Source organism: Stomoxys calcitrans, chromosome 4, assembly GCF_963082655.1.
Source record: "Stomoxys calcitrans chromosome 4, idStoCalc2.1, whole genome shotgun sequence".
In the NCBI taxonomy this organism is placed as follows: Eukaryota; Metazoa; Arthropoda; class Insecta; order Diptera; family Muscidae; genus Stomoxys; species Stomoxys calcitrans.
This window is the reverse complement of record NC_081555.1, coordinates 18,296,457-18,313,908: the sequence shown is the minus strand read 5'-3', so window position 1 is coordinate 18,313,908 and position 17,452 is coordinate 18,296,457. Positions and strand designations below refer to the sequence as shown.

Below are 17,452 nucleotides of genomic sequence, written 5' to 3'. Positions count from 1 at the left end.
TCTTGTGCTCTTAGAAGCCTCAACTTTCATCCGATTTGGCTGAAATTTGAAACAAAGACTTTAATTGTGACTTTCAGCATCCATGACAAGTATGATCCGAATCGGTCCATAAAAAGATATAGCCCCCATATAAACAGATCATAGGATTTGAAGAAGGAAGATGCCTTCCAGTTCCTACCGTTGAACTGGATGGTTCATCGCTGTAAAAAAGCCCAATAACTTGCGAATGTTCACATCCACTAAATCAGACAGGTTCTCAAAGAAATGAAAACCTAAAGTGGAACTCCTTTTGACTGCTAATGCGGGCACACAAACAGAAAGTGTTCTGTAGTCTCTTTTTCTTCGATGTCCTTACAGCTTCTGCAAAAGTCGTTGCTGGCAACCTTCAGTCTGTCAGCATGTTTTCCGATTATACAGTGACCTGTCATGACGGACACAATGACCGATACATCTGATCAAGCCAATGACAGCAAAGCGGTAGACCTGTGCAAGTCTAGATTAGGCCACATAGATTTGGAATGCTCACAGCCCCCTCTTTGTGACCATCTTTCATACGTTGTCCTTCGGGCCTGGTCCTGAAAACTTAGCTTACAACTCGCTAGAGTCATATACACAGATGTAGGGTGCTTCCTAGTCTCGCAAGCTCATCCGCTTTACAATTCCCTGGGATATCTCTGTGGCTCGGCACCCAGAACAGCTGAGATTTGAACTGTTCAGACATCTCGTTGAGAGATCTGCGACAGTCGAGGATGGTTTTTGTGTTCAGAAATATGTTCTTCAGGGATTTAATGGCTGCCTGGCTGCCTGAGAAGATATTTATGCCAATCGTCGTAATGACATTATATCTTAGCCATTCCACCACTTCCTTAATTGCAAGGATATGTTCTTGATATACACTGCAGAGGTCGGGTAACCATTTCGATATGACCAGTTCTAGATCTTTAGAGTACACCTCAAAGCCCACCTGGTCGTTTAGTTTGGAACCATCCGTATAGAAGTCTATGTAACTTCTGTTACCAGGGATATCGTAACTCCAATCGATTCTATCAGGAGTAGTGGAAGGGTGTAATACACACTACCTGGAACATCGGATATTGTATTAAGGATAACACAGTGTCCGTAGCCGCCACATGACCAATGAGAAAGCCCCCCTTAACCTCACGGCAGTGGTCGCTGCAGTGCATCAGATGGTGTCGTCCTCAGCGCGGCTGTGATGCAGAAACAAACCATCCTTTGGATGCGGTTAAGTATTGAGCAATATGTGGACTTTTGAAGCGCCGTCCACCAGACTATAATACCATATATCATTATAGGTCTAACAACTGCAGCATATACGCAATGCATTACACTCGGTCTAAACACCCAACTTTTGCCAATGACTCTCTTGCAGGTGTATAGGACAAGAGTGGCCTTTCCCGCACTTTCCAAAAAGTTGGATTTTAAGTAAAATTTCCTAGCCAGCAAAACACCCAGGTATTTTGCGCTTTCTGTATATGGAACATTCTCTCCACCCAAGGAGACAGGTTCCGCTGTAGGCAACTTGTATCTCCTGCTGAAAAGAAATATTTATGTCTTGCATGGATTTATACCTAGGCCACTTTCGGTAGGTAGGGGTGCTTTTGATTGATTATATACTTTGTTCCTGATTTAACAGATGTCAGTTCTTCCGTCTGATAAAATGAACAAAATACTATCAGGACCAAAGGCGCAATTCTATCCGATTCGGCCGAAATATTGCATGAGGTATTTTGTTATGTTGAAAGTCATAACTGTGCTAAGTCAGTCCATAACCTGATATAGCTGCCATATAAACCGATCTCCCCATTATAATTCTTGAGCTTCTAGAGGGCGCAATTCTTATCCGATTCGGCTGAAATTTTGCATGAGGTGTTTTGTTATGACTTCCAACAACTGTGCTAAGTATGGTCTAAAACACTCCATAACCTTATATAGCTGCCATATAAACCGATCTCCCGATTATAATTCTTGAGCTTTTAGAGGACGCAATTTTTACTCAATTTGGCTGAAATTTTCGTTGCGATATGTTTCTATCACTTGTACGGCACAACAAGTACGGTTCTTATACTATGTTCTTGTTTTACATTTGAAACCCGATTAAGTACTTACGATTACACAAATAACAATGATAATAAAAACAAGTAAAAAGGCATTAAATTCGGCCGGGCCGAACTTTGGATACCCACCACCTCGGGTATATATGAAAACCCCCTTTCGGCACAATCGAGTGAAAATTGGATGGCTTATGCACCCAAATTCGACACGGATATTGAGTGGGCTAATAAATATAAGCCACTGTTGAATTTTGTATTTCAAATTTCAACAAAATCGGGTAATAAATAAAGGTTTTACGAGCTTCAGACCTTTTATTGCAGCTATATCTAAATATTGTCTGATCTGAACCACATTTGGGTCCTACGTTAGAAGGCGTAAAACTACTCAATGTTTTAAATTTCATCGAAATCGGTTAAAAAATAAAGCTTTTATGGGCTTTAGACCCTTTATCTGGAGATCAGTCTATATGACAGCTATACCTAAATATAGTCTGATTTGATCCATATTAGCTTAAGATAACCCTCTGTTTCAAATTTCAGCGAAAACAGGTAATTAATAAACCTTTTATGGGCTTCAGACCCTTTATCGGCATATCGGTCTATATGACAATTTGTGTTTGTTTGTTTGTATGTGTGTGTGTTCCTTATAGACTCAGAAACGGCTGAACCGATTTTCTTGAAATTTTCACAGATGGTGCATAATGACCCCGTGGTGAAAATAGGGTACTACATTTTTTGATATCTGAAGGGGGGCGGACCCTCCCCCTTACCTTAATTTTCAGAAACGCCTGATCTCGGAGATGGGTGGTGCGATTTAAGCAAAATTTTGTGTGATCTCATATAGTACCCTAAAAATAAAAATTTTGGTATCCAAATTTCGGATGGGGTATCTAGGGGGGGCTGCCCCACCCTAAAACCTACCAAACATATATTTAGGCCAATCACGACAATATGGGACTCAAATGAAGGGTATTTAGAATAAGAAAACGTATCTGATATCCAATTGTCGGACCAAGTGCTAGGGGGACCACCCCAAGCCCCAAAAAACCCCTAAATCAGACATATTTACCGACCATGGCAATATGGGACTTAAATGAAAGGTATATGCAAGTAGAATACGAATCTGATATCCAAATGTGGGACCACGTTTCTGGGGGTCCACCCCTTCCCCAAAACAACCCCCAAACTTGACTTATTTACTGACCATGGGAATATGGTGCTTAAATAAAAGGTATTTGAATGTAGAATACGAATCTGATATCCAAATGTGGAACCACGTTTCTGGCGGTCCACCCCTTCCCCAAAACACCCCTCAAACTGCACTTATTTACTGACCATGGGAATATAGGGCTCAAATGAAAGGTCTTTGGGAGTAAAGCATGACTTTAATATCAATATTCGGGAAAATTGTCTATGGGGCCACGCCACCCCCACAACACCACCCAAATAGTAAGTATTGTCGGACTATTGCAATATGATGCTCAAATAAGAGGGTTTTTAAAGTGGAACACGAATCCGATATATATTTTCAAGGCCATCTCAATGAGTGACCGCCCATCCCCCAAAACACCCCCCAAGCCGGTAATTTTTGCCGACTATGGAAATATGGGGCTCAAATTAAAGGCAAGTGGGAGTAGACCACGTATCTGATATCGACATTAGGGGCCAACTGTCTAGCGGACGTCCCACCATCATAACAACCCCCAAATAGGACGTATTTGCTCACCAAGACAATTTGGGTCATAAAGAGAGTGTAGCTAAATATTCATAGTTTTTAGGGCCAATGCCCCAAACCGGACATATTTGCTCACTTTTGCAATATGGAGTTTAAATGAGATTAGAAAACGAATTTGATATCCAATTTTGAGGGTAATGGCAATATGGGGTTCAAATAAATGATATATAGATATGAGAATAGAGCACGTTGCTGATATATTTTCCGCGCTTAGTGTTTGGGGGACTACCCCAATCCCCAAAACACCCCTTAATCGGGCATATTTACCGACCATGTCAATGTGGAGCTTAAATGAAAGGTATTGGGAGGTAGAACAAGAATTGATACCCATTTTCGGGACCAATTTTCTGGCAACAGAAATTTTTTACTGACCATCGCAATATGGGGCTCATATAAAGGTATTTGGAAGTAGAATACGAATTTGATATCCAAATGTAGGACCATGTATTTAGGGCATCACCCCTTTCCCAAAACACCGCCAAAGTGAAAAAATTGTTCGACCTTGCCAATATGTGGCTCAAATGAAAGGTATTTGAGATAAGAAAACTAATTTGATAACCTATTTTGGGGCCATGTGTTTGGGGGACGCCTCATCCTGTAAACTCCTCTTAAGCCAATGGCAATATGGGGTTTAAATAAATGGTATTTGAGAGAAAAGCACGATGCTGATATTTTTTCGGGGCCAAGTATCTGGGGGACCACCTCACCTCCGAAAACACCACTAAATCAGACATCATGAGAATATCGGGCTGAAATGAAGTATTTTAAGAATGGAGTACACCTTACATCCAAACTTAAATTCGAAGACCAATAGAGATCATATGTTATTCAGATAAAGGCACTTATATTGTTAAACTCTTAGTCAAGTTAGCATGGTATTTCACTAAAAGATCTTCGAAAATAAATATTCCAAGGAAACTTTTGTTCCATATAAAGTAAACGAAGACGCAGCGGTGCGGGCCCGGGTCAGCTAGTATCTAAATATAGTCCGATATGGACCATATTTGGGTCAGATATTGGGAGCCCTAAAACTACTCACAGTTTAAAATTTCAGCGAAATCTTATGAAAAATAAAACATTTATAGACATTAGACCCTTTATCGGAAAATCGGTCAATACAGCAGCTATATCCAAATATGGTCCGATTTGGCCCGTTCAAGAACTTAACCAGCGTGCACAGACGTATCTGTGTCAATTTGCAGCTCAATATCTCAATTTTTGAAGCCTGTAGAGTAATTACAACAGACGGACGGACAGAAGGACAGACGGATAGACACACGGACATCGTTAAATCGTCTTAAAATTTTACGACGATCCGAAATATATATACTTTGTCGGAAATTGATATTTCGATGTGTTGCAAACGGAATGACTAAATGAATATACCCCCTATCCTACGGTGGTGGATATAAAAACAAAAACAATTCAATTAAAATTCCATCAGTAATAGGCGAAAATTATCGCCAGCCTAAAGGGTATTTCCCTAAAATTATGGAAGTATGTACCACATGGTCAGCGATAACAAGTCAGTATAATAATACCGCTCGTTTGTCTACAAACAGATTGCACCCTTCAACAATGGAAAAGCATAAACGTGTGCTAAGACCATACAAAACCATGTATGAGATAATTAATAGTAAGTAAACTGAGTGTAAAGCAAATGAATGAATGAGTTTAAACAAGTAAACGCGTGCTAAGTTCGGGCATGGATTGCCCAAAAAGTAATTGCGGATTTTTCATATAGTCGGCGTTGACAAATTTTTTCAACGGCTTGTGACTCTGTAATTGCATTCTTTCTTCTGTCAGTTATCAGCTGTTACTTTTAGCTTGCTTTAGAAAAAAAGTGTAAAAAAAGTATATGTGATTAAAGTTCATTCTAAGTTTTATTAAAAATGCATTTACTTTCTTTTAAAAAATCCGCAATTACTTTTTGGGCAATCCAATATATCCATAGTTATATCTGAATAGGGTCTGATCTTGATCATATTTAACTCACATCCCGAGAATTATAATACAAGTAACAGTTTCAGCAAAATCAGGCAACAAATCCGACTTTTATGGGATTAAGACCTGTCCGTCCGCTGTTGCAAACACTCTACAGCCCTCAAAAATTTAAATGTTGAGCTGAAATTTGGCACAGATAGGTGCTTTTGCTATATGCAGGTTAAATTGTTGAACGGGCCAAATCAGACCATATTTAGATATAACTGCTATATAGACCGATCTGCCGAAAAGGGTCTAAGCGCAATAAAGCTTTATTTCGCCGAAAACAGTGAGTTCTTGTAAACAGACGGACGGACAGACACAAGGACATCGTTAATACGTCTTAGAATTTTACGACGATCCGAAATATATATACTTAGTAGGGTCAGAAATGGATATTTCGAAGTGTTGCAAACGGAATGACTAACTGAATATAACCCCTATCCTATGGTGGTGGGTATAAAAAACTCAAATAGTCTCTTCTTCATTAAAAAATAAAGCAACAAGTTACAACAAAGAAACCCACCCCAGTTGTCAAAATAGTAATCTAGGGTTGCCCAAAAAGTGTAATTAATTGCGGATTTTTCATATAGTTGGCGTTGACAAATTTTTTCAACGGCTTGTGACTCTGTTCTGTCAGTTATCAGCTTTCTGTCAGTTATCAGCTGTTACTTTTAGCTGGCTTCAGAAAAAAAGTGCGCGAAATTTTGTTTACATTTGTTTGTTTGGCGTCAATTTTAATATGGAGCCCACAAAGGAGCATTTTCGCCATATATTATTGTACTTTATTATTTCCGTAAAGGAAAAAACGCGGAGCAGGTTGCTAAAAAATTACGAGATGTGTATGGTGATAAAACCTTAAAAGGACGACAGTGTCAAAATTGGTTTCGCAAATTCCGTTCGGGAGATTTTTCACTTAAAGATGAGCCACGTTCAGATCGGCCAAATGAAGTTGATGATGACCAAATCAAAGCATTAATCGAATTGGATCGTCATGTAACTGAGCGTGAGATAGGAGAGAAGTTAAATATACCAAAATCAACCGTTCATTATCACATAAAAAGTCTTGGACTGGTGAAAAAGCTTGATATTTGGGTACCACATGTATTGAAAGAAATTCATTTAACAAACCGAATCAACGCTTGTGACATGCACCTTAAACGCAATGAATTCGATCCGTTTTTAAAACGAATCATAACTGGAGATGAAAAATGGATTGTTTACGGCAACGTTAGTCGAAAACGATCATGGTCCAAGCCACTTCAAAGGCTGATATCCACCAAAAGAAGGTTATGCTGTCTGTTTGGTGGGATTGGAAGGGTGTGGTATATTTTGAGCTGCTTCCAAGGAACCAAACGATTAATTCGGATGTTTACTGTCAACAATTGGACAAATTGAATACAGCCATCAAGGAGAAGCGACCAGAATTGGTCAATCGTAAAGGTGTCATATTCCACCAGGACAACGCTAGACCGCACATATCTTTGGTCACTCGCCAAAAACTGAGTGAACTAGGCTGGGAGCTTTTGATGCATCCACCATATAGCCCTGACCTTGCACCATTAGAATTCCATTTATTTCGATCTTTGCAGAACTCCTTAAATGGTAAAACTTTCGGCAATGATGAGGCTATAAAATCGCACTTGGTTCAGTTTTTTTCAGATAAAGGCCAGAAGTTCTATAAGCGTGGAATACTAAATTTGCCAGGAAGATGGCAAAAGGTTATCGAACAAAATGGCAATTATATATTTGATTAAATTTCATTCTAAGTTTTATTAAAAATGCATTTACTTTTTTTTAAAAAATCCGCAATTACTTTTTGGGCAACCATAGAACAAATTTTTACCCAAGCCAAAACCTAAATCGAAATTTCGATTTTGATTATTCGAGAGTGTAGGTTTTTTGGGAAAACTTTTAAGGATTGAGTTTTTTGTGTTCTAACCAATTGGTAATACCAAAAAACATGATATGGGAGAATGATATGAGTTCCAGGGACTGCCGACTGTATAATACCCTACACCTACCCTGAATGTACAAAGTAGGAGCTATATCTAATTCTGAAACAATTTTGCTGGACCTCGGGGGATGTTTCCAGATGGATTTTAAACAATCCCTATTAAATTTCAAGCAAATATGTTCAAAGTGTAATAACTACGGTTGACAAATGACAACATTATTGCAAATTACCCAGAATCTGACGAACATATATAAGGGAGCTATATCTAAATTGAATCGAGCAAACTTCTCAGATATTGTGGAAGTCGCCGAGGAAAGCTTGGTGCAAAATTTTGGCAAGATTGGTCAATAAATGAGCTTGCAGCGGCTCTTGGAGTGATAATCGGGCGATACAGCATATATGGCAGCTATATCCAAATCTGAACAGATTTCTATGATATACCATACCAGTAATGTCGAGAGTAATAAAAAAGTCCTTCCAGCCAAATTTCGAGAGATATAGCACTTTATTGCAATATTTCTCAAAATCGGATGAACATGTATGGGAGCTATATCGAATTCAAGCAAACTTCTCAGATATTGTGGAAGTCGTCGAGGAAAGCTTGGTGCAAAATTTTGGCAAGATTGGTCAATAAATGCGCGATACAGCATATATGGCAGCTATATCCAAATCTGAACAGATTTCTATGAAATACACCAATAATGTCGAGAGTAATAAAAAAGTCCTTCCAGCCAAATTTCGAGAGATATCGCTTAACAAATGAGCACTTTATTGCAATATTTCTCAAAATCGGATGGACATATATATGAGAGCAATACCTAAATCTGAACCGATTTCTATGAAATTCACCAGTAATGTCGCAACTTATAAGAAAACCATAATTGAAATGAATGTTGGAGACCATAGTAGAAGTCATTGTGTAAAATTTCAGCCAATTCGCATTAGAATTGCGCCCTTTAGGGGATCAAGAGTAAAAAAGGGAGTTCGGTTTATATGGGAGCTGCATCAAACTATGGACCGATTCAGACCATATTTGACACTTATGTTGAAAGTCTTTGGAGAAGCCGATGTACAAAATTTCAGCCAAATAGGCCCAAAAAGTCAAGATCCCAGATCGGTTTAAATGGCAGCTATATTAAAAGATGGACCAATATGGCCTATTTACAATCCCCACCGACCTACACTTATAAGAAGTATCTGTGCAAAATTTCAAGCGCTAGCTTTACTCCTTCGAAAATTACCGTGCCTTCGACAGACAGACGGACGGAAAGGGTAGATCGACATAAAATGTCATGACGACGAAGAATATATATACTTTGTGGGGTCTCAGACTAATATTTCGAGGAGTTACAAACAGAATGATGAAATTCGAATACCCCTTGGGTATGGTGTAGGGTATAACAAAATTTTTCAAAATGTATACAAGTAACAAAACCTCGAATAGTGGAGCGGCTGCTCCAGGCTCCACTAGCCGATAGACGACTGGTCAGCAGGGTCTTTTAACGAAGACATCAGGTTCGAGTCTAAAGGACAAGGCCGAACAAATTCCTTCTTCGCACGCCTATAATTTGCATAGGTCAACCTCTTTAAGAGGTTGGAATAATAGAATACGCATCGCCCTCAGGCTTATTAAGAGGCTTGGTGCGAATGATCCTAAGACTCTCACTGATAGGTAGAGAGATTCCCTAAATTGGGCTCGGGAATTCGCTGCACAGGTTAATCCAAAGACTACACGTCTAGATTCGAAAACTGCACCGCAGTCAGCCAAAAGGCTGCGGTCACCTGGAGGGCATCCCATGCCTAAAAGAAATAGGGCGAACAACAGTGAGATGGTCCAAGAACCTTTGCTAATGTCACTAGGGACAATTTGGTGATGTCATTTGTCGACAAGGAAAAAGAACAGGCCTGCATACCTAGGAATAATTGGAGTGAGATAATCAATGGACTGTCATTAGTATACTCCGATGTCCTTGCGGAATTTACCGGGTCTTCTCCAGTTTGTGACGATGCAGGCTGGTATCGAGGCCGATACAGACTAATTGCATTCGGCGATCAACGCTCAATTGAAATGTATCGTTGTGCGCTAAAAAAGATTGGTGATATTCCTTCCCAACCAATGGCGCATGCTTGGATACCAAGGATTCCCTCAGATCCTGAAGCGATATTTGGAAGACTAAGGGAATGTAAACCCAATCTTTCAACCACCGACTGGAAGATTGGTAGATTGGATGAGGCTGATGGTGATCGGAGACATGCAGTATTCGTACTAACCTCCGGCTGTCCGGACCCGACAAGCCCAGTGTGGGTGGGTCACAAAGTTGGACTGGGCTCAGAGTGCGCGCAAGCGGGAAAGCACGGAACTCAGAAAGTACTTCGACAGCAGCAGTTAGTGAAGAATCTAATGAGAAATCGTCCACACCGCAAGTGCCCAGTGTTCTGAGGAAGAGTGGATGCGTCCCTGGATGCGTACGGAAGCTCATCATGACAAGTTCTAATGAATCTTGTGACGATGAACTCCAGGTGGAGTCAGAAGACGAGGCTAACACAATAGTGGTGGAAGTTCTGAATCCTGACTATGTTCCGGTTTCTACAGATAAATCTCCACCATTGTAAGACCGCTTCGGCGGCACTAACGGTCCTCCTGATGGCTGGGGGATTTGACGTGGTATTTATCCAGGAATCATGGGTGTGTGGAGGAATGGTAATGATATTTGGAGCATATTCGGGACGGATAAAAGGAAGCTTTTAAACAAATCACTGTTTCAAATTTAAGCGAAAGCGGGTTATAAATGTGCCTTTTATGATCGGTCTAAATGGAAGCTATATCTAAATATGGTTCGATTTCAACCATATTAGAAATGAATGAAGGGAGCCTTTAAGCAACTCATTATTTAAATTTTAAGCGAAATCGGGTAATAAAAGCGGGTAATAGCGGTTTTTATGGGTTTAAGACCCCCAATAGGCAGATCGGCCTATATGACAAGTATATCTAAATATAGGCCGATCTGAACCTTATTAAGTTCGGATGAAGGGAGTCTTTAAACAACTCACTGTTTCAAATTTCAGCGAAATCGGGTAATAAATGTTACTTTTATGGATTTAAGACCATTAATCGGCAGATTGCTCCATATGGCAGTTATATCTAAATATTGTCCAATCTAGACCATATAAGGTCGGAAAAAGGGAAGCTTTAACCAACTCACTATTTCAAATTTAACCGAAATCGGGTAATAAATGCGGCTTTTATACCCTTAAGACCCTAAATCGGCAGATCGGTCTATATGGCAGCAATATCCAGATATTGTCTGATATGGCCCATTAAAAAAACTTAAGCTGGGTATGGAAAAAAAACCGATCTAAGCCAAATTTCGTGATTTACAACAGACCCATACACAGAAATGTATATTTCGATGTGCAGCAAATGGAATGCCTTAGGTGGTGGGTCTAATAAAAGAACTCGTATAGCAGTTATTTCATTATTTCATTTGTCTGTACAAAACTGTTATACTTTAATTTCAATAGTTATACATAGGGTATGGCATAACTTTAACATGTCAAATCAATGTGCTATATGCTCTATAAAAACCTTCAGAACATAGTTTTTCCTTTATTCAAATTAGGAACCAAAATTTTATAACAGTTTCTGAAAACTGTTATACACTGAGTTAAATAATAATAAAAGCATTAAATTTTATTTGCATATTTAAAAAATTTCAAGAAATTTTTGCATGGCCCCCGTAGCGCAGTGGTTAAAATAACCGGCTATGACGCTAAATGCCGGGCTGCAATCCTGGCGAGAACATCAGAAAACAAGTAAAAGCGTGCTAAGTTCGGCCGGCCGAATCGTGAGAACCCACCACCATGGATTCTGCTAAAAATTTATACAAAATAAATTTAATTGAAGAACATAATTTTCTTCTACACAACAAACTTCTGTCAAACCAGCTAGGAACCGAACAAGGTTACTCGAGAGACCGGTTTATATGATAGCTATATCAGGTTATAGACTGATTTAGACTGTATTTGGCATAGTTGTTGGAAGTCGTAACAGAACGCCGCATGCAATATCAGCCAAATTGGACAAAAATTGCGGCTTCCAGGGGCTCAAGAAATCAAATCGGGAGATCGGTTTATATGGAAGCCATATCAAAATCTGAACCGATATGGCACATTCGCCATCCCCAACGACTTACATCAATATTAAGTATTTGTGCAAAATTTCAAGCGAATAGCTTTACGCATTCGACCGCTATCGTGATTTCGACAGACGGACGGACGGACATGGCTAGATAGTCGAGACGATCAAGTATATATTGGGTTGCCCAAAAAGTAATTGCGGATTTTTTAAAAGAAAGTACATGCATTTTTAATAAATCTTAGAATGAGCTTTAATCAAATATACTTTTTTTACACTTTTTTTCTAAAGCAAGCTAAAAGTAACAGCTGATAACTGACAGAAGAAAGAATGCAATTACAGAGTCACAAGCCGTTGAAAAAATTTGTCAACGCCGACTATATAAAAAATCCGCAATTACATTTTGGGCAACCCAATATATATTTTATGGGATCTTAGGCGAATATTTCGAGGCGGTACAAACGGAATGACTATATTAGTACACCCCCATCCTATGGTGGTGGATATAAGAAATATTTTTCAGCGGTGGCCATCCGCTCCTAATGCTGGCAATATTTGTGAGGTACTATGTCATGTAAAAACTTCTCTTCAAAGAGGTGTCGTACTACACCACGCCGTTCGGAGTCGGCTATCAACTTGAGTTTAAACTTGAATCGGACACCACTCATTGATATGTGAGTAGTCTGCTCCTGCTCCTTAGTGGAATGTTTATGGGCAAATTAGCATTTGCCTCCACTCGAAATATTCGTCTGAGACCCCATAAAGTATATATAATCTTGATCGTCGCGACATTTTATGTCGATCTAGCCATGTCCGTCCGTCTGTCTGTCGAAAGCACGCTAACTTCCGAAGGAGTAAAGCTAGCCGCTTGAAATTTTGCACAAATACTTCTTATTAGTGTAGGTCGGTTGGTATTCTAAATGGGCCATATCGGTCCATGGTTTTGATATAGCTGCCATATAAACCGATCTTGGGTCTTGACTTCTTGAGCCTCTAGAGTGCGCAATTCTTATCCGATTTCAATGAAACGTGTTTTGTCATGATATCCAACAACTGTGTCAAGCATGGTTTAAATCGGTTCATAACCCGATATAGCTGTCATATAAACCGATCTTGGATCTTGACTTCTTGAGCCTCTAGAGGGCGCAATTATTATCCGATTTGACTGAAATTTTGTACGACAGATTCTCTCATGGCCATCAACATACGTTTGTGCATTATGGTCTGAATCGGTCTATAGCCCGATACAGCTCCCATATAAATCGAACTCTCTATTTTACTTCTTGAGCCCCCAAAGGGCGCAATTCTTATTCGAATTGGCTGACATTTTACACGGGTCTCCAACATATAATTTAATTGTGGTCCAAACCGGACCATATATTGATATCGCTCTAATAGCAGAGCAAATCTTTCCTTATATCCTGTTTTGCCTAAGAAGAGATGCCGCGAAAAGAACTCGACAAATGCGATCCATGGTGGATGGTATATAAGATTCGGCCCGGCCGAACTTGGCACGCTTTTACTTGTTTTACAATATTTTTCACATGTAAACTATTGTTTTTTTTTTTTTTTTTTGGTTTTCAGTGTACTTAAATCAATCATCGCCTGATTATCATGAAGCTCTAGCTGAAAACCCTCGACAATTTTCTGCTTATCTAAATGACCCAACACACCACGACAACATTATTTTAAGTGAAAATAGTCTTCGACAAAATCTTCTACATACTTGTTGCAAATATAACAGATATCAAGCTATCATACCCCTTATTCGACTGGGTTGCAATCCAGCCAAACAGGACTATGATGGACGTACACCTCTTCATTTGGCCATACAATTAAAAGCTGGCAAGTGCATACAACAATTTTTACAACTGCTGCGACAGGAGAGCAATCCAGAGCTAATAGAAAATCTTAAAGGAATGTTTAAACCCTACAATAACATAGGACAAACTATTGTGCATCAGGCTGTGTTGCAACGTAAAATACACATCGTAAAAGAGCTCTTACAATTTTGCAATAGAAACAATATAAACGTTTTGGAAATGGAGGTATTGGGTAGTGGAAAATCTCTGCTACATTTGGCTGTTGACAATCAGGACTATGAAATGCAAACGGTAATTGTCATGTCAGTGCCGAAAAGTATACATGTGGCAAATTATGCTGGGTCATTGCCTTTTGAAGAAAGAGAAGATTTGCAAAGAATTCTGAGCGATGTGGAGAAAATGAAAAGTGATAAAGCTTTAACCGATATCTCTCAAGAAGTAGATGATATTGAGCAGAAAGCTACATAACATTGATATAACAAAAAATTTAACTATAGTTGTTATTCATCTATATTACACTGAAAAAAATTTTACTTTCTTTCAACCCAATATTTGTCCAAATCTTAAAGATTTAGGCCACAGATCAGCAAACTCATGGGTTGATTATGATTGTCAGTTGACAAATTTGCATTAACAACAAAAAACAAAATAAATTTCTTTTTGTGTTCAAATTATTCATTTGTTTGTTTATACAGATGTGTTGGTGTTTGCAGGATTCACCATGGTTAAAAACCCCACAAATCAATAATTCTTGATGTCAGAAAAAATGGAGGCAAATCAAATGCAGCCTGCGATGTGCGTGTGCATAAAAATAAGAAAAAAAACATAGCCCCGTACTTCGGAAGAATAGTTGAAAAGATTTTAAAGCAAAGAACAAAACCAGTTAGGAAAGGCAAAAGTCGAGTGGAGGCGACTATATAATACCCTACACCACCTAGACTTTAATTTGGATACCACGCATGGGAACGTCAAATAAAACGTCTCATGCTAAACTGTGTTCCCTACAGGCTTAAGTCTATTTCGAATGAAATTTATAGCGGGGACCAATATCTACAATAAATCTAAACGAATTTTATGAAATTTTGCACATGTATTAAGACGTCAAATAAAATACCTCGAACTACATTTTGTTAAGATCGGACTAAAATTGTCGCTTCTACAGCCTTAAAACACCATATCGGATAAAAGATATATATGGTAGCTATATCTTAATCTAGACCGATTTATATGCAATATTGCATTCGCATTGGGACTTTAAAAAAAACAACTAACGCTAAATTTTGTAGAAATCGGGACATAATTGTGCCTGCTAAGTCCAAATTGGATGAAATATATATATGGGTGGTATATCTAAATTTGAACCGATTTTTATGAAATTTTGCACACATATGAAGACGTCAAATAAAGCACCTCAAGTTAAATTTGGTAAAGATCGGATCAAAATTATGTCTGCTACAGCCGAAAACACCATATCAGATAAAAGATATATGTGAGTGCTATATCTGAATCTGTACCGATTTAAAATTAAATTTTGCAACCGTATTGAAGCTTAAAAAAAAACACTTCTTTCAAAATGTTGTAAAGATCCAACCAAAATTGTGGCTGCTATAGCCATAAAATTCCATATCGGATGAAAGTTATATATGGGAGCTATATCTAAATCTGGACTGATTTTTATGAAATTTTGCACACATATGGAGACGTCTAATAAAGCACCTCATGCCATATTTTGTAAAGATCGGATCAAAATTGTGACTTCTACAGCCTTAAAAGGCCATATCAGATGAAAGATATATATGGGAGCAATATCTAAATTTGAACCGATTTTCAAAATCAATAGCGTTCGTCCTGGTCCAAAAAAGAGAATTGTGCAAAATTTCATGACAATCGGACAATTAATGCGACCTGTGACTCAATCACAAGAATATATAGACAGACAGACGGACATAACTAAATCGAAACAGGAACTGATTCTAAGCTGATCGGTATACTTATCAATGGCCCTAGCCCTTCTTCTTCTAAGCGTTGAAAACAAATGCACAAAGTTATAAGTTATAATACCCCGTACCACAGTGATGGTGTAGGGTATAATAAAACTGGCGGGTAATAAAAGAAGAAAAACGGAATCACTCGCTACGTATTTCCATATTTCAGGCACGGGATAGCTGTGAGCAACATACAGGCTGGAACATCTGTGTGGTGTTCATTGCTGTCAAGTGAAGCTTAGCTACAAGCTACCGGACACGTTCGCAGATTGCGTATAGTGAAATGACGGAGTAGCTGCAACGGCAGTCGCGGACAAGCAGCGGTGTGGAGCGGAGAGGCTCAGTACGAGACCAGGCGACACTGGTTCTTGCACAAATACTGAGTGTTTATGATGCTCGATATGACTAGGCGGCACCTTGCACAAATACTGAGTGTTTATGATGCTCGATATGACTAGGCGGCACCTTTTAATAAACAATGGCCACCCTATTCCCACAGCGGTCTAAAGACCGGAATTAGCTCGCTCACCTACAGAAACTTGACGAGGATCGCCACCTCCACATGAAAATGTGGCTACAACCACAGCGTATTTCCATTATACTTTAACTTGGATATAAATCCAGTAAATAAGCTCTTAAATGTTGAACAAATATTGGTTTTGGATCAGGTAAAGGAAACCATTGAAAAGAGCGGCAAACGGCGACATAAAATGATCTTTTATGGCCGAATCATGGGAACCCACCACCATGGATTCTGCAAAAATTTACACAACATAAGTTAAGTTGAAGGGCATAATTTAACGCTACATATCAAATTTCTGACAAACCAGTCAAAAATTAAAGCTTCTATGGACCCAACAAGGGTAACTGAGAGATTGGTTTATATGGGAGCTATATCAGTTTATAGACCGATGGACCGCACTTGGCACTGGGAATCGTTATAGAACACTAAGTTCAAAAATTCAGCCAAATCGGACAAAAGTTATGGCTTCCAGGGGCTCAAAATATCAAATCGGGAGATCGGTTTATATGAGAGCTATATCGGGTTCTTGACAGATTTAAACCGTACTTGGTACAGTGATTGAAAGTCATAACAGAGCACCACATGCAAAATTTCAGCCAAATGTGACACAAATTGTGGCTTGTGAGGGCTAAAGATGGCAAATCGGGAGATGGGAGCTATATCAAAATCTGAACCGATATGGCCCATTTGCAATCTCCAACGATTATATCAAATTCTGAACCGATATGGCCCATTTGCAATCCCCAACGAATTAATATTAAGTATTTGTATCGCTTTACGCGTTCGACCGCTATCGACATTTCGACAGACGGACGGACGGACAAGGCTAGATCAAGTCGGAATGTTGAGACGATCAAGAATATATATTTACTTTATGGTATCCTCGATCAATATTTCGAGGTATTACAAACAGAATGACTAGATTGGTATACCTATGGCGGTGAGTATAAAAATAGGAGTAGACCGATCGGCACAATATGGATAACTATGGATATGGTAGTAGAGTTAGAATAAAGTAGGATTATGACTATATATCGATATTGGTGGGTATCCAACGTTCGCCTCGTCCATACTTAACAAGTTTTTAATTGTTCCTATTTTTTCAAATACTTTAGACTCATAAATTCGTGACCCTATTAATATCAGACCCTTAAATAACACTCCATATTATAGTTATAATTGGATTTTGCTAAGGCCACCTCATTTTTAATATTGCACCGCAATGCACCGCACTATGTT

The 17,452-nt window shown here is 38.9% G+C and overlaps 2 protein-coding genes across 2 annotated transcripts in view; one reads left to right on the top strand and one right to left on the bottom strand.

Moving 5' to 3' along the window:
• LOC106087900 (reticulocalbin-2) overlaps window positions 1-17,452 on the bottom strand; it is a 125,618-nt gene that overhangs the window by 54,721 nt on the left and 53,445 nt on the right. The window lies entirely within an intron of this gene.
• LOC106087889 (nuclear factor NF-kappa-B p110 subunit-like) lies at window positions 5,386-14,173 on the top strand. The gene is made up of 2 exons (XM_059367055.1): window positions 5,386-5,443; window positions 13,467-14,173. The coding sequence occupies exons 1-2, from the start codon at window positions 5,386-5,388 to the stop codon at window positions 14,171-14,173; spliced, it is 765 nt and encodes a 254-aa protein (XP_059223038.1).